At 35.1% G+C, this 19,036-nt stretch overlaps 1 protein-coding gene and 1 long non-coding RNA gene across 11 annotated transcripts in view; one reads left to right on the forward strand and one right to left on the reverse strand.

Moving 5' to 3' along the window:
- The window catches only part of CD36 (CD36 molecule), a 79,412-nt gene extending 72,253 nt beyond the window's left edge, over positions 1 to 7,159 (forward strand). For all 10 annotated transcript variants that reach the window (XM_032276435.1, XM_032276441.1, XM_032276438.1 and 7 more), the window contains 6 exons: positions 769 to 956; positions 1,684 to 1,802; positions 2,870 to 2,943; positions 3,454 to 3,508; positions 4,030 to 4,194; positions 6,228 to 7,159. In XM_032276435.1, the coding sequence (XP_032132326.1) occupies positions 769 to 956; positions 1,684 to 1,802; positions 2,870 to 2,943; positions 3,454 to 3,508; positions 4,030 to 4,194 (601 nt within the window). In that variant the 3' untranslated portion in view covers positions 6,228 to 7,159. The remainder of the gene's footprint in view (positions 1 to 768; positions 957 to 1,683; positions 1,803 to 2,869; positions 2,944 to 3,453; positions 3,509 to 4,029; positions 4,195 to 6,227) is intronic.
- The window catches only part of LOC116550402, a 44,237-nt gene that overhangs the window by 4,518 nt on the left and 20,683 nt on the right, over positions 1 to 19,036 (reverse strand). The gene's annotated exons all lie outside the window — the stretch shown is intronic.

Genomic DNA, 19,036 nt, shown 5'->3' on the forward strand with positions numbered 1-19,036 from the left:
TTCTATCTAAGCGAGAACCATTTTGCCTTTTTAAAACTAAACTAGTAATAACGATCAAGCACACAAGGGCATGCACAACCTTTCTAAAGATATACAGAGAAGATGACGCAAACATAATAGAACTGTGTTAATTAATGTGCTCTGCTCAAATTTGTGGGGCCCAGTAGATAACACGCAAGCGCTAGTCTTTCTACCCTTGACCCCAAGCTCTGCCCTTAAAGACTGTATGATTGTGGGTAAGCATTTAACATCTCTGAACTTTTTTCTTATCTGTACAATTTAAGACAGCAGTATTTCTTCTTATAGAAATATCTGGTGATTAGAAAAAAATGTGTATTGAGCCCTATAAACTTGGTAAATGATGGAAATGTACCGGGCATATATCCAGCATGTATATGCACATGCTCCAGTGAGTGGTCTTTCTCTCCAGGATTAATTAAGCTGTGGAAAAAAAACCAAACTTCATTTCATTTAAACTGAGCACAAAAAAATATTTGAGGGAAGTCTCATCAATATTTACTCTAGAGGAAAAATTACCTGTGAGAAATGACTTTGGTATAAACATGGTACTTCACAAACAAGAACAGTTCCTACTTGGGTATTGAGTTCTGGTATGGGTTACAATTTCCCAATAACTTTATTTTCTAAGAATGAAACAAGAATTTAAGAGTATATGATGTTTCTAAGTTAAAGCAAGACTAAGTAAAATGAATCTCCAGAATGCAAGTGCAGGTCCCTGGAATGCAGCTCTTTTTTCTCTGTATTTAGGTCAATCTATGCTGTATTTGAATCCGAAATTAATCTGAAAGGAATCCCTGTGTACAGATTTGTTCTTCCACCCAAAGCCTTTGCCTCTCCACTTCAAAACCCGGACAACCATTGTTTCTGCACAGAAAAAATTATCTCAAAAAATTGTACCTCATATGGTGTGCTAGACATCAGCAAATGCAAAGAAGGTGAGTAAATATCCTCAGTAGCACAATCCATATCATAATTTGTGATATTCTTTAAAATGAGATCTTTACCACAATCTCTTTGCAACCAAAATTTAAAATTTAAGAAAAAAATTAGGGGAGAAGAGTGGCGGCAGAAAATTTTAGTGCTGATTTTGTATTTTGGGAGGGTCCCACTTGTGTTTCAGTTTTGCCAAAATTTAGTTAAATGGACATCAGTATTTCCTTGTGGCTGCTTTTAGATTTAGGGTGAAATGAAAATGATTCCCAGAACACTCTGAGCACCCCGTTATCCGTTATTGCTCTAACTTTTTTCACTAGAAAATGGTAAGATAAATGTATTTTCAGTATGTATCTAAAGCAAGAGTTCAACATAAAATTTGGAGTCCAGCTTATCAGGTAAATATTAATCATACTAATATGGATGTGGAAGAGGAAAGAAAAAACTAGTGTTCAATGAAATAAATTACATATTACTATGAACATGTTGAAGTATTTCAACAGTTGAAACTGTGTTCATCAACAAAATTTTACATATTGACAGTATTGAAGAAGCGTACAGTATACGTTAACTGACATAATTCTTCCCTAACTTTATCTCCTCCATCAGTGTTAAAAACCAAATATGTATTATTTTTAAGAAGCTTTATTTATGTGAAAATATTTTCTGAATTATATGTGAAATGAAGAAAGTCATTAATTCCAACTGACTCTTAAAACTTGTCTTCAGGGAGACCTGTGTACATTTCACTTCCTCATTTTCTACATTCAAGTCCTGATGTTTCAGAACCTATTGATGGCTTAAACCCAAATGAAGAAGAACATAGGACATACTTGGATATTGAACCTGTAAGAAAACACATTATTGATCTGTTTGGTTGATATTTTAAAAAAATACAACTGAAAGAAAAATGATCTTGTCAGTAACACTAATTGATCATATTTATTGAATCACATGCTTAAAAGTTACTGAAACTTATTAGTGAAAATTATATTGATTTCTTCCTATTACTGCTTAGGAAATGATTCTAATTGGCTTAAAATAATTTTATGTAAATTTTTTTATGCTTATATGAGGAGTCATTGAATATGTGAGTTTGGGGCAAGGTCTATGTAGAATTGTTACAGTACAACAGTTTTAATCTTTATATTTTCCTTATCAAAAGTTCAATGAAATTCTAGAATTTTAATAGTCATGTTTAGTTTAAATAATGACAGTAGTATTATAACTAATGATACATGGATTCTAACTGAATATGTATTTGACCAGGAATTAAATGATCTGGGATCCTATATTTTGTTGTTGATTTCCTTAAAACCACTTCAAGTAAATCACAAATCTAATGAAATCCTTGATATTAGATTGGACCAAGAAATTGTGTGTATCCATAGATGCATGTATAAAAACATGTAACTATATATACAGTTATATATAATATATTCAATAAGTCCAATTAATTTGTAACTTTTAAAAGTTTCAAGTAGGCCGGGCGCGGTGGCTCAAGCCTGTAATCCCAGCACTTTGGGAGGCCGTGGCAGGTGGATCACGAGGTCAAGAGATCGAGACCATCCTGGTCAACATGGTGAAACCCCGTCTCTACTAAAAATACAAAAAATTAGCTGGGCATGGTGGTGCGTGCCTGTAATCCCAGCTACTCAGGAGGCTGAGGCAGGAGAATTGCCTGAACCCAGGAGGCGGAGGTTGCGGTGAGCCGAGATCGCGCCATTGCACTCCACCCTGGGTAACATGAGTGAAACTCCGTCTCAAAAAAAAAGTTTCAAGTAGTCCTTTGCACCTTAAGTTCTATATTACCTTCTCTCCTGTTGTAAGAAAAATAACTTTTGAATAGTATAGAATAGTATAAAATAATGTTTTAAAAAGAAATTGGAAATTATTTTAGTTGTTCTCTTTTTAGATAACTGGATTCACTTTGCAATTTGCAAAACGGCTGCAAGTCAACCTATTGGTCAAGCCATCAAAAAAAATTGAGTGAGTCTCTTGAAAAAGGTTATTTTGATATGATTTGTATTATCTTCTTGTAAGAACATGAGTATATCTATGTAAGTAAATGAAAAGAACATCTGATATCAACTTATCTTTAGCTTAATGTCACCAAATAATCATTATTAAATGCTCATGACAAATTTCATCTATGCCTTAGAATCATATACTGTGTTTATTGAAATGGTGCTTGAACGGATTTTGGAATGGTTTTTATTTGAGCATTTGATGGCCTCTCTCATTTTGTTAGAATTCATATTTTATTTCCCTGAGTAGAATTTATTGAAAGGGAAAATCTGTACTTGGGGGAAAAATCAATGTGATTAGAAGATATAAGAGCAAATGAAGTCTGAGAAACAACTATATGAAAATTTAAGTGATTCATTACAGGAACAAAATCAAATTAGCAACAGCAACTAATTTCTGAACATTTAAAACAATTTGTTATATATAAATATTAGTTTATATGTTCATAATTATTTTCAATGTATATTACAGAGCACTAAAGCGTTTGAAGAGGAACTATATTGTGCCTATTATTTGGCTTAATGAGGTTTGTATTTTAAGCTATTAGTCATTAGAACAAGAAACTTTGTATATAAGCTCTTGATGTTTCTAAAGAATGTACAGTATTTAAAGCTACATGTATTTCCATTGCCCATATGGATGAGTACACATTTGAGATAACTTAATTGCGCAAAAATATCAAGTTTGTGTTAGTTTTCCTTTTTTATTTTTTAAAAAACCTTTCCTATCATTTAAGATTTTCTTTAAAAATGCTATTAAACACTTTTTCTTGTATCACTTGTCTTAGGGAAGAGGCACATACATGTAATTCCAGGTAAAACTATTTAGTTGGCTTTTATTAGCACCATAAGTCCAGGTTAGCATAGTCATAGTCTATCCTATTGCCTCACAAGGTATTTTTCGTATCATTGATTAGCTATAAACATAGGAAAAACGTTGAATAACACTTTGGAGCAAGTGGAACTGTTGAGGACATGCAATTGAAGGGTTTGAGTATTTTGCTTTACTAATGTACCCAAATAATGTTGATTATTAACTTGATTACAGACTGGGACCATTGGTAATGAGAAGGCAGACATGTTCAGAAGTAAAGTTACTGGAAAAATAAACCTCCTTGGCCTGCTAGAAATCACCTTACTTAGTGTTGGTGTGGTGATGTTTGTTGCTTTCATGATTTCGTATTGTGCATGCAGATCAAAAGCAATAAAATAAGTAAGTATATACCAAAAATATTGCTTCAATAACATTAGCTTATATATTACTTGTTTTCATTTTATCAAAGAGAAGTTATATATTAGGCCATGTATATTTCTAGACATTCCTAGCCAACAATCATTTTATTTTGAAGTATTTAATGGAAATTAAGACACAAGTAAATAAAATCTATAAATATTAAGCAGATCACTAAAGTATCTAATTCTGGGAGAAAGGATAAAAGATGTCATTGTAACAATAGCACAAATATAGCACTTGTCCAAAATTGACTGGTTCATTTCTCAGTTATATAGCTCATTATTTTTTAAAATCAGATAATTTATAATGGACTAGGAAAGGGTGTCATAAGAACAGGATTGCTGCATGTAGACATGCTGGCCATGCATTTTCCAAATGAACAATTAAAAGACCTGAGCTAAAATTTGAATATAATAGTATCAGGAAATAGGAGAAAATAGTATTCAACATGGTAAAACCAAGTACTCAAAGTTTAGAGGAAAAGAAAGATAAAATGTGAACAACAGTTTTGACCAAATGTTGAGACACTTTAAGCCTCTATGCTTCAAATATTAGTGTCCATGCTCTCTATACATAAAGTGTAATGAATGCTTGACCTTTCCTAAAGGAAAACCTTTTTTTTAGTGTTGATAGTAGCATTGGTGTTACCTGAAGGGGAGAAATTTTTACTTTCTCCAGCCCACCCTTCTCAGAGCACATCAAAATAAAGCAATATGTGTGTGCTATAATAACTTTTGAGTTGTTTACTATGTGCCAGCACCATGGTACTGGCACATGGTAAACATTTTATATTTTATCCTTGATACAATTTCATGATTTTCCAATCGCCTGGATTCATCAGCATCCATTCTGTCTTCAGAGATGTTCCATGAAACCAAATTTTAATTGTCTATTACCAAAGCATAAATCCATTACATTGATGATTTTTTAAAATATAAAGTGGAATTTAGGGACCAATAATTTTGTTTAAGATGACAACCTAATTTTTGGATCAAATCACTTCTACCACTATTTAGTCACCAGAAAGACAATAATTCTGCCCACAAACTGTTTGGACAGAATGCCTTCAAAATGCTAACCTAAAAAGTTCACATTATAAAAAATGAAATATTACCTTTAATACCTTTCATTAGCCTACTGACAAATTATGACTAACCAAAGGTATTTATATGACCATGTAATAGAAAAGATTAACAAAAAACTTGTCCTAATGAGAAAGCATGCTTAATAAAAGTTATAAACATGTTTCCTAAATATTCCAAATTAAAATTATGTGATACATTTTATCACTGCTTAATGATCCCTGCATGTCAGATTCCTTGGGCCCATTTGTCGCCAAATTATAATGAAAAAATGAAGAGTTGCTGTAGCAACTTTGTCAACATATATACTAGTGTTGCTTATACATTTGATTTTTATAAGGAAAAGTTACTGCCCCCTACCTTTTTTTATGAGCAGAGAATAGACTGTTGATTACTTGATTTACTAGATTTAGAAGAATCACAAAAGATGTAGATTTTCTTAAGCAAAATTCAGCTTTTAGTATCATTATATCTTTGGACAGATTTGTGAACAATAGGAACAAGTAGGAAGATAGGTATTCGAGAGGGAGCAAAGTATAAGTTAGTGGAGTTAATGTGCGGTTTTACTCGGGGGGTTACAAGGAAAATAACCCAATGGTCATTTTTAAAGTAGTACATACACCTTTAAATGGAAGTTGGTCTGAAGGGTGTGGAAATGCTGGTCTAGGGTAGATGTACTTTAGCTACCATTCCTTGTCTGATATGTGCTGGTTTTGAGGGTTGGGAATCACCCTTCTTAATGTGCCTTTCTGGAATGGGAATATTTTTGCCTTATGGGTGAAGTGCATTAGAGAACACTTCTCACTGCAGCTAAAGAAATTGAACTGATTAATGAAAAGTATGATATCTTAGATATATAAAATTTAAGCATTATTTGTTGTAATATTCCCTGCTTTCTGATTAAGTGGTAACATTTCCTCTGCTTTACAGGCAGCAAATGATTCTTCACATTTATGCAACATCTATGTCATGACCTTTGGTAATACCGACCTACAGGATGAAGATTGGATATGATTTAATTTTACAAACACACCTTATCTTTTTGTTGAAGAAATGGTGGCACTATTTTTGTTTTTTGCACTAAGCAACAGCACATTTCAAAAGGATTGAGATGTTATGAAAATCTCTACCTTGCACAAAAAACTCCAGCACCTTTTTAAAATTCATGATTTTCACAACTGAATTGATTTCAGTTTCTATAGACCTGGCTCAAGCACGAACCAATTTCTTTTTGTTGTTCTGATTCAATAATTGGTTTCTGGGTGGCCAATTCAGAAGCAGAGTGGACGTTCTCAACAAATCCTAGGCCCTGCGTTCCTGTCTTCTTCATCCAGGGGAACACACTATCACCCTAGTAGCTGCCCTGTTCAACTGCAACAGTGTCCAGGCCCATCAGCATATTGCATTTCCTGCGCACCAAATATTTTGAAAGACATTTATTAATGATTGGCTTATGACTCATTAATTATGTATTTCTCTGTGAATTCCTTCATACAACAACAGCAGGTATCATAACCCTTTTTTTTACTTCATAAAAGTATGGTCTTATATATTTTGTCACTGATCATGCAAATGGACATCATTTTAATACACTTTAGCTTTTATATTTTAAAGACTTTGTCATTTTCTATGTTCTGCGACTCTTCTGGAAATATGATTAAATTTTGCTTTTTTTTATTCAGTTGCAACTTACGCTTGGCATCTTCAGAATGCTGTTCTAGCATTAAGATGTAAATGATGAAGGAATTATTGTATGAAATATTACGAAGAGTAGAAATGCATTGTTATTCATTATAATATTTTTGGCCATCATAATCACCTCATAAAGACTGTTTTCAACCATTAAAATGTTTTCCCTTAAATTCCTCTGCTTTTTCTAGCTCTTGTTGTGTCATAAAATGTTTATCCTAATTTTCTGTCCGAAGTATATTATCTGAATCCACATTTCTTTATAAATCCATAGTTCTTGCTGAAATGTGCTTTCTAAATTTTGACCACTTTTTTCTACGCTAATGTTTCATGCTAATTGGATAAAGAAAAAAAAGACATTTGGTTTTATCCTTTAAAGCAGTAGGATTGTTATAAAGGTTTTTCCTGTTTCGTAAGGAGACACATTAATAGGTAACCCTGCTTTCTTTAGCAGGGGTTCACTTATTTCAGAGAGCTTTTCCTAAAAAAATCCCAGCATAGAAAGGGAAGACAAACAAAATTCTATCTTGTGTTTTACCCACAGAAGGATGCTGGACAAAGGAGTAGTAACTGACCTGTTTGGATACTAAAATTGAAAATAACTTAGCCTCCTTATGCTAGCTGCCCGGCTAAATGTTTAACATTCCCTGTAAAAAAGCCACAAACCAAGATTCTACCTGTTTGAAAAGATCTTTGAATCTCTGAAGGTGCTTAAAGCATATTAATAAGTGCCTTTCCTTTTAACTGCAGGATAAAAGTATCTGTCCAAGATATTAATATGTAAGATAACATTGTACCACATGTTCTTCTGATAATACAAGGTTTATTCTATTTTCATGAGGTTATTTGTGGATATGTCATCTGAGATAAATATAAAAAGTTTTTTAATTGTAGAGACCCTTAGGGCTGAGTTATATAATGTAGAAATGTCTAAAAATAACTGGATGAGAAAATACTTATTGACCTCCTGTCTATTATCACTAATTATGACTCAGATCTTAATATCTTCCTATAGGAATGATCTGATGGCATTTAGATATCAAAAGATTTTGACCTGTATGTCTTTAATATTGTTTGAATACATGTAATATTGTAATCTTTATCATTCCTCAGTATTTCATTTCTCATTCTGTAAAAGAAATACAAGAGGAAAGATAATGCATCCACAAAGACAACCAGATTAAAAATATGCTTTGGGGGGCCCAGGCGGGTGGATCACCTGAAGCCGGGAGTGTGAGACCAGCCTGACCAACATGGAGAAACCCCGTGTCTACTAAAAATACAAAATTAGCTGGGCATGGCAGGGCATGGTGGCACATGCCTGTAACCTCAGCTACTTGGGAGGCTGAAGCAGGAGAATTGCTTGAACCCAGGAGGCAGAGGGTGTGGTGAGCCAAGATGACACCACTGCACTCCAGCCTGGGCAACAAGAGTGAAACTCTGTTTCCAAAAAAAAACCACTAAAAAAAAAAAAAAAAACCATGCAGTAGGAAAAATATTTAAAGAAGGGGAGATTTTTTTTTTTTTTTTACATGAAATCTGGGGAGTGTGTGTGTGTGTGTGTGTGCACACGCACACTGTGGTAGGAGAGGGGCAATGTGGGGAATATATTACACATGTGACTTTTTGTTTTGCCCTGGTGAAGTGAATGTTGTTCAGAAAGATAATTTTATATGTTTTAGTCATAAAAAAGTTATACCCTTTGGTAGAGGCACATTTTCATCCCAAAGTTGGTTATTCCCAACGGAACTATAGTGGTTATTCATAAGTTTGAAAATCAATAGCATCTACAAATGGGTTAACAGATTAGAGAATCAACAGCATCTGAAAATAGGTTAATGCATATTGCTTCTAACAAGTGCATGAAGAAATGGAACAAGCTATGTAGCTTTCAGTTCTGACAGAAAGGGGTAAAGGTGGGTATGGTTTCAAGAAACATATATAGCTATGCACATGGTTATCTCTGAAAATATTTGTATTAAGATGTATACATGTACACATTTCTTAACCTGTTATCAGTGTCTGAGCTACATAATTATCTTTCTAGTCGGAATTTGTTTTAGGTGTGTACCAACTGACAGTTCAGTTTTTCTCTTTGAAGTCCAATGTGTTGGCGACACTGGCTCCTCTCTTCGCCTGCCTCTTGTGGCCTGTCTACAATTCTAAACGGATTTTGAACTCAATGTTGTCCATTGTGGTTTCCTGCATATACCAACAGCACTACCTATGACTGGTTTTTCCAGAGTTGTTTTCACTGAGCTAAGCTAATGAACTATAACTGAGATATGTTTTATATTTGTATCAAATACACAAAAGAAACACTCTGCTTTTCCCTTTTGTGGCTCAAAAATAGCTGCACTTTAAAATATTTGTGAAAATAAACGCTTTTGTTATTAGAAAAGCGATTGTGCTTTTTATTTTTACTTTCGAATGTAGCTGACTTTCATATTGTTTGATATTGTTACTATACTTTTATATGAGCTATTCTCTTTACACGACTTATTTACATATCACTCCTATTTCCTTTTTCCAACAATTCCCAGATTCTAGTAGTTTAACCTACATATTGCAAAACATTTCCTTCTACATACTCATGAAGGGCACTGTGACATAGCTAGGATAAATATAAATAGTTTAAAATTTTGCTTTAATTACATGAATCTTAGACAAACAGCCTCAACATCACCAGGGAACTTGTTAAAAATGCAGAATGTCTGGTCCTACCTCAGACCCACTGAATCAGAATCCACAGTTTAACAGGATCTTTCAGAGATTCACAGACACACGAATTTTGAAAAAGCCCTGATTTAAGTCACTGAAGTTTGACTAGCGGTAAGAGTTTTATTTGACCTGTTGCTGGTATTAGTTTGATGTATTGACAGAAAGACATAAGTGATTAAATCTACATAAGCATATTGAGATGAGGAGGGAGTTCATCAGACCTGAAAGTGTTGCTATAAATATCCCACTAAGTTTTAAATTTGCTCTGTTGAACTTGTAAATGATACTTTCAAACAGTAATAAAGCTAATCTATATGACAGAGTAGAGATGTAGTGGTATTGAATGTGAAACACCTTCTATTTGCTGGGATGTGTTATTTGATTTACTTGACAGTATTAATGACAAATATATTTGCTACATGTAAAGTAGGGACTAGGTTAGGAGCAGGTAAGTGATATGAAAATTGGAGACAGGTCCTAGACTTTAAATGAGGTAAAAATTATCCATCTGAATAAAGAGATGCTTCAGGATCCAGTAGCTTTCTGTTTTATAAATGTATACTGAATATAATAAGAGCTATAGAGTTTTACTATGAGCAAAAAACTGGGCTAGATAGCGACATGGCCTGCTTGCTGCACGTTTGCAGTGGAGTAGGGAGCAAGGGCAAGGGAGGGGATAAAGAAAAGAAAATTCAGAGTATTTAAGATGGAGAAAGTCTATATGATTGTATGAAAGTGAATGAGGAAGGCTGGGCACAGTGTCTCATGCATGTAATCCAGCATGTTAGGAAGCCACAGTGGGAGCATGGCTTGAGGCCAGGAGTTTGTGACCAGCCTGGGCAACATAGCAAGACCCTGTCTCTACCAAAAAATTAAAAATTAGCTGCATGTGATGTCATATACCTGTAGTTCCAGCTGCTGGGGAGGCTGAGGTGGGAGGATCCCTTGAGTCCAGGAGTTTAGGGCTGTTGTGAGCTATGATCACACCACTAAATTCTACCCTGGGCAACAGAGTGAGACCCTGTCTCTAAAACAGAGTGAATGAGGCCAGTGTGAGAGAGCTGAGCGTGGAACTACCTAGGCTTAAAGTGCCAGTTTGGCAGCTGTTGCTCAGCCCTAATTTTGTCTTCATTCTACACAGTTGAGGACATTTGTGGACTAGGACATTAATTTTTTAGCTCTTTATAGCTTTATGATAAAAGTTTGGTAAATTCACTTAACAACATTAAGGCTTCTCAGAGCCTTTACTGTACTATAAATCTCTAAGAGGAAAAGTTAGTGTTCAGTGTTTACTGAAGTTTTATGACCATGGATTCTTTTTCCTCAAGAATAATGACTTAGGAAGACAGGGTACATTTTTAAAAAACCAATCTTGGCTGTTAGTATTTTGCTTGATTCTCATAATTTATTTCCTGACTTCTCTTTTTAATCACTGTAAGATAGCCATACATTTATTCAATGCATGAATATAAAGTACCTATGCCAGTAAGAAGTACATATAAAATACCCAATATTTGAAATGCTGATCGTGTTCCCTATTCTGTGGCTTTCACTGACATGCTTACCTTGATCATCTGACCATAGTAGTGACTGCATTGTTTTAACTTAGTGTACCACATGGTACATTCCCGGACTACACAGATGCTATTTGCAAGCACAACACCAAACATTTCTTCAATTGCCTGCTATAATATTCTAACATTCTTCTCTCACTCTTACACGTCAGATATCTTACTATTTAATCTTCCTTTATAGTCAATACTTCATTCTCTGGCAAACTTTATTCAACATCTTAAAACATTGGTGTTGATCTATCATTATTTACAGGAGTCATCTATTAATGCCATGAAAACTCTGTTCATAAAAAGAATTTAAGGAGCACTGTTAACTGTGGTAGAGACAGCAGTGGTCCTTAAACATCTTTTATGGACCTGCCCCCTGCATATTTCAGAGGCTTACAATTAAAAGGAGTAATGCAATAAATTCTGGCCAATTTTCTGTAGACAGAAGTGTTAAGTAATGAACCTCAGGAGCACTGAAGAGCTTTCACATCTTTGTCAACTGTTGTAATAACTGACAGCTCAGAAGAGATCACAGACAGCCATCAGCTTGGCCTCTTGAGTGACTGTGTAGAGGGCAATGCCAGATCACAATTTTGAGACATGAGATATGAGAAGAATGATTTTCTTAAGTTACATTATTGCAAAAAGTGTATTGGTTTTACCATAGTTTAAATAATATAAGATCCTCCCCAAAACTGAAAGATTTTCAGGTTGTCTTTGGAGCTACTAACAGCCTATGTAACACCTGTGTTCACAAATTTTGAAACTTTGTAGATCCTGATATTTGAGAATTAAAAATATCCACTAGCAATGTTTACTAAATGGTATCCTTTAGAACAGTAATTTTGGAATATAACATTCTTTATGGAAAATTTTGTCCACTGATGAAATATTTGGGTGGGTTGCTACATATATAAACATGATAAATGTTCCAATGCATCATTATTCTTCTAATCCAATGTTTCTTCAATTAAGGATGGAACATATATTTTTTTCTATTAGATATTTCAAGTGGTGACTTACAGGATTTGGGAAATGCCAAAACAGAGAAAAGTTTCCTACTTCTCAGAAGGGCTGCCATGTGATAGAAGGATTCTACATATTCCCTATAGTTTAAGAATTCTAGGAAACATGAGTACAATACAAAGAAGATAAATCTGAACCTTAAATTCTGAATCATGGCAATTCTGTTACATATAAAATTTTGAAGCGGCAAAAGGAAGAGAAATACAAAACACATTATATATACATGCACATATGTACATTCACATGCAAACATATGTACACACATACATATATACATGCACATATATCTGGAAATGAAAGTCTTACCCTACAGAAGCCACTCTTGAGAGTCTGGAAGAGATGACTGCACCACCAGATATACAGACATTAACAGAGATACACAAAAAAAGAAGCAAGCAGGAAACATGACACCACCTAAGGAACACATTAATTCTTCAGTAACTGACCCAAAATAAATGGAAATTTATGAATTGCCTGAGAAGGCATTCAAAACAATAATCTTAGGGAAATTCAGCAATATGTAAGAGAATATACAGCCAAGGAATCATAAAACAATTCATGATCTGAATGAGAAATTCAACAAAAAGATAACATAAAAAAGAAGCAAACAAATATTGGAGATGAAGAATTCAATCAATGAAAGAGACAAGTAATAGCTTCAACAGCAGACTGGATCGATCTTTAAAAAAAAAAACCTAGATTTGAAAATATATCTTTTGAAATGAGTCAGGAAAAAAAGGAAAAAAACAAAAGAGTAACGACACCTATGGGACTTATGGAACACCATTAAGCAAACACACAGTCACATTATGAGAGTTCAAGAAGCAGAAGAGTAAAAGAAATGGACAGTCAGATTATTTAATGAAATAATTGCTGAAAACTTTGGAGAGGTAGGGCACGCCCAGATCCATGAAACTCAAAGGTGTCTGAATAGATTCAACACAGAGCAGTCCTCTCTGAGATACATTATAATCAAATGTCAAAGTGAATCACAAAGAAAATTCTAAAAGCATCAATAGAAAAGTATCAAATCTAATGGAGTCTCCAATAGACTATAAGTAAATTTCTCAGCAGAAACCTTGCAGACCAGGAGAAAGTGGGATGACATATTCAAATTGGTAAAAGAAAAAAAAAAAAGACTTTTAGCTAAGAATACTATACTCAACACAGCTGTCAATAGATGAGCACAAGCTGAAGGATTCATTACCAGTAGAGCTACCCTACAAGAAATGCTTAAGGGAGTTCTTAAAGTGAAAACAAAAGAACAAAGTTACTGTAATGAATACATATGAAACTATAAAGCTCACGGGTAGAGGTAAATACATAGATAAATCAAGAATATTTCAACACTGGAATGGTATATAAATCATGTATTTCTGTATTATAAAGATGCTAAGTCAAAATGGTCAAAAATAACTAATACTACCATAAGTTGTTATTAAATATACACTATAAAAAGATTTAAATTGTGACATTAAAAACAAATTGTGGTGATAGAAGGGAGGAAAGTCTAGAGCTTTTATGTTCAATAGAGATTAAAATGTTATCTGCTTTATAAAGTAGATTATAAGTCCTGGCATGATGACTCAGGCTTGTAATTCCAACACTTTGGGAGGCTGAGGTGGGCAGATCACCTGAGGTCAGGAGTTCGAGACAAGCCTGACCAACATGGTGAAACCTCATCTCTACTAAAAATATAGAAATTAGCTGGGCGTGGTGGTGGGCAACTGTAACCCCAGCTATTCGGGAGGCTGAGGCAAGAGAATCACTTGAATCCAAGAGGTGGAGGTTGCAGTTAGCCAAGATCACACCACTGCACTCCAGCCTGGGTGACAAGAATAAGACTCAGTCTCAAAAAAAAAAAAGTAGGTTATAACTACCAGATTTTATACATAAGCCTACTGGTAACCACGAAACCAAAAAATATAATAGCAGATACACAAATTATAACAAGAAAAATCAAAGCTTAACACTACAAAAAACTATCATATCACAAATCACAAGAGAAAGAAAGGAACAAAACACTATAACAACCAAAATCAAATTTTAAAATGTCAGTGGTAAGCCTTTACCTATGAATAACAACCTTGACTCTAAATGAATTACATTCTCTAATCAATAGACAGAGTGAATAAATGGATTTTAAAAACACCCAATTATATGTTGTTTACAAAAGATCCACTTAAGATTTAAGGACACACATGGCCTGAAAGTAAAAGGGAGGAAGAAGGTATTTCATGAACATGGTAATCAAAAGAAAGCAAGGGTTTCTTTACATCTGGGAAAAAAAAAAAAAAGACTTCAAGTAAAAAACTTACAAGAGACAAAGATGGTTATTATTTAATGATAAAGGGTCAATTCATCTAGAAGACACTGTAAGTGTATGTACATGCTACATTTAAGCACTTAAAGACATAAAGCCAATATTAATACACATAAATGGAGAAATAGCAATATCATAATAGTGGGGGAATTTATTATCTCACTTTCATCAATGGATACATAAACAAGACAAACTTAATAAGAGAATACTGGACTTAAATTGTACTTTTGATTAAACAGACCTAACAGGCATACAGAGCTTTCCATACAACAGCAGCAGAATATACACCTTTCTCCAGTGCATGTGCAACATTCTCCAGACCAGATCACACAGTCCACAAGACGTGGCTTAACAAATTTAAGCAGATTTCAATTACATCTAGCTTCATTTCAGACCACAATGGTAAGGAACTAAAAATCAGCAACAGATTCTGGGAAAGTCACAAATAAGTAGAAATTAAACAACATGCTGCTGAACAACCAATGAATCAAAGAAGAAATTAAAGGGGAAATTTATAAATATCTTGAGACAAATAACAACTGAAATGCGACATAAAAAAACCTATGGGATACCAACAAAAGTAGTTTTAAAAGAGAAGTTTATAACACTGAATGCTTACTTTCTAGAAAGGTTCCAAATAAATACCCTAGCTTTATACTTCAAGGAACTAGATAAAGAACAAACTAGACCCAAAATTTGTAGAATAAAGAAAATAATAAAAATCAAAACTAAAATAAATAGGGAATGGAAAAACCATTAGAAAAAATGGATAAAACTAGGTTTTGTTTTTTGAAAACAAACAAAATTGACAATCATTAGTCTAGAAAAATATGTAGAGAGACAGAAAATAAAACAGTTGTTACTTCTATTGCAGCGGTGAGTAAAAAGAAGCAAACATGGAGTTACAGGCTATAGGATACAAAGTAGCAGATACATAGGATGAAAATATCTAGACAACTCATGTACAACATGAAGACAATAGATAATAAAGTTGTACTGTAGAAGGGATTCACGCTAAATGAGATTTTTATCATTCTTGCCACAAAACAAAAATGGGTAATTACGTGAAGTGAAGAATGGTAATTTGCTTTACTGTAATAACACTTTTACTATCTATATGTATCCCATAAGATCACATTGTATAACCTTAATATATAAAATATATTTTAAAAAAGAAATATAAAAAGGGGACATTAGAGAGGAGGTGAGAGCATTTTATGCTTGGTAAACTAAGGTGAAGAGTTAAAATGATTCCTTTATGATAGTACCTCCCCTTTGTTATGAGAATGTGCTGAGAATCTCCATGAAGGAGCAATGTTATACAATGTTTTTCAAACATATTTTTACAGAGCAATTTGCAGGACTGGTGTTCCACAGGTCAGATGTTGGGAAATGGTCATCCAGATAAATTATAGTCCATATGCCATATGTAAGGGGGAAAGTGCTGTTAAAGAGCATAAGACTAACAGACAGGCCCTTCAAACTTAGTTCTAACATCAGTAATTTTCTGATTGGACTTCATTCCTTCTATAAATTAAAGGAACGGAGCTAAACAAAGTGTTTTTATCTTGAAAAAGTGTTTTAAAAAGCTTGGGCTACTTATAATACAGTCATAGAAATTTTCCCCCAAAGAAAGAAAGAAAATTGTGTTCTCGCTCTAGAAACACATTGATTAAATTTTCAAGTCTGACTGAAATTATTCAAAACATTTTCATATTTTGCATGTAAGATTGATTTTGAAATTTATCCTCTCCATTTAGATGTTTTGCCCTATCTAAGCTTTTGTTCAGATTAAAATTGAAACTCTCCTCAAAGACTGCATGACTGGCCTGGCTGGGTGCGGTGGCTCAAGCCTGTAATTCTGGCTCTTTGGGAGGCTGAGGCAGGTGGATCACGAGGTCAAGAGATCAAGACTATCCTGGCCAACATGGTGAAACACCGTCTCTACTAAAAATACAAAAAATTAGCTGGGCCTGGTGGCTCATGCCTGTAATCGCAGCTACTCAGGAGGCTGAGGCAGGAGAATTGCCTGAACCCAGGAGGCGGAGGTTGCGGTGAGCCGATATCGCGCCATTGCACTCCAGCCTGGGTAACAAGAGCGAAACTCCATCTCAAAAAAAAAAAATGAAAAAAAGAAAAAAATACAAAAAAAAAAAATACACTGGGTGTGGCGGCGTTAGTCCCAGCTACTTGGGAGGCTGAGGCAGGAGAATTGCCTGAACCTGGGAGACAGAGGTTGCAGTGAGCCGAGATCGTGCCACTGCCCTCCAGCCTGGCGCCTGGTGACAGTGAGACTCTGTCTCCAAAAAAAAAAAAAAAAAGACTACATGACTGGCTTTAGAAATCCTGGGCTCGACTTATGCTTCTCAAACTTTAATGGGCATCATATCACCTGGGTATCTGGTAAGAATGCAGGTTCTGATTCCATAGGTCTAGAACAGTGTCAGATTCTGCTCTGGCCACAAACTCCCAGGTTTTGTGCTGCTGGGGATCTGCAGGCAGTAACACCAACTTGAGTTTTCACTCATTTTCCACAACTGCTCATTTTTGTGAGATTGATCAAGTCAATAAATATTTCCACACCTCTGTTTACTTATTGTCAAATAGTGATAGCACACTTGCTTAAATGGCCTCATATAGCTATTGTGAAGAGAAATGAAATTTTATGTGATGATTCACTAAAATTTATAAACACGTCCACATTGTTAGGTTTTTCAAAAACACAAATTCAATTGTTCACTCAAAGGGTATTTTCAAATTTTCTTTCTCATGACATTTGTGATATATGTCATCATTTTCTGATTTTTTAAATATAATTGTGTCTAATAACTCACTGATCCATAGGTATGCTCCAATTAGGGGTTTGGAATAGTTAGGTACGGGGAATAAAAAGAAAATATAGATGTTTAAAAATTATAGTGATTTTTACTGTGTTAAATAAAGGTCAAGTAAAAAAATTCACAGCTGAAAGTGACTTTTACTTCAATGTATAATAGAGAAAATAGAGATTTTTTAAAAAAAGATAATTTAGCCATGTGCAAAAAGCAGAAACTGGACCCCTTCCTGACACTTTACGCTAAAATTAACTCCAGATAGATTAAAGACTTAAACATAAGACATAAAACCATAAAAACCCTAGAAGAAATCCTAGGCAAAACCATTTAAGACATAGGCATAGGCAAGGACTTCATGACTAAAACACCAAAAGCAATGGCAACAAAAGCCAAAATAGACAAATGGGATCTAATTAAATTCCAGAGTTTCTGTACAGCAAAAGAAAAAATCATTACAGTGAACAGGCAACCAACAGAATGGGAAAAATTTTTTGCAATCTACCCATCTGACAAAGGGCTAATAACCAGAATCTACAAAGAACTAAAACAGATTTACAGGAAGTGGGGAAAATGGCCGAAAGGAAGCTTCTCCGGAGTGCAGCAGCCACCTAGTGAGACAGAACCAGAGCGATATCTGGGTCTCCGAGCGAGGTACCAGTTTTGTTTTAAAAGGCCTGGTTGAACAGTGGGATTAACCCCTCAAAAAGGCAGCAAAAGCAGCCCAAAGGCATCCAGCCAAGGCAAGGTGGGGCACTGCCCCACCTGGAAAGTGTATCAGGCATGGAGGATCGGGGGGCATCACATCCTCAGTTCTCTGAATCAGATACAGGAATTCACTCTTTGGCAGCACACAGAGTAGGAAAATGTCACCTCGCTGAGAACCACCTGGAGTTGCAGATCTGGACGACAGCCCAGACTGGCAGCCCCAGCCAGACTGGTGCCTTATTAGCGAAGACCAGGGCGGAGATTTGGACTAATACTGAGAAAGCTTGTGAAATGGAAATGCCCTTCCCACAGAAGGGAGAGTTGAAAGTGGCGAGGAGGACAGGCCCCTTCGCCACAAAATCCAGCAACTGGAGTCCCTTTCTTGGGAGAGTTTTGCAGTTAACACATCCTCCACCCAGGAACAGCAGCCAGGCAGAGGGAAAGAGTCCGCCATTGGGAAGGCAGGGCTAACCCCACCAGTATGGAAACCAGGCGAAAAATAAACAGCAGCCTGGCTGGGACCGAGGCAGCTTGATAGTGCCTCCACAGGCAGAAAACAGACAGTATCAAGTGGCACACGGACACCTGTGTTTAAAAAAAAAAACCCCATACAGGAGAAATAACCCCAAGTTTAACAGAAAGGACATCCACTCAGAGAAGAAGGGAAGAAACCAGTGCAAAAAGGACAACAACATCAAAGTCCAGAATGCCTCTCCTCCCCAGAAAGATCACAACGACTCCATGGCAACAAAGCAGGTCAGAAAACGATTTTGACGAACTGACAGAAGCAGGCTTCAGAAGATGCGTAATAACAAACTTCTCTGAGCTAAAAGAACATGTTTTAACCCAAAGCAAAGAATCTAAGAACCGTGAAAAAAG

Source organism: Sapajus apella, unplaced genomic scaffold, assembly GCF_009761245.1.
Source record: "Sapajus apella isolate SASKATOON/1434 unplaced genomic scaffold, GSC_monkey_1.0 scaffold7, whole genome shotgun sequence".
Classification (NCBI taxonomy): Eukaryota; Metazoa; Chordata; class Mammalia; order Primates; family Cebidae; genus Sapajus; species Sapajus apella.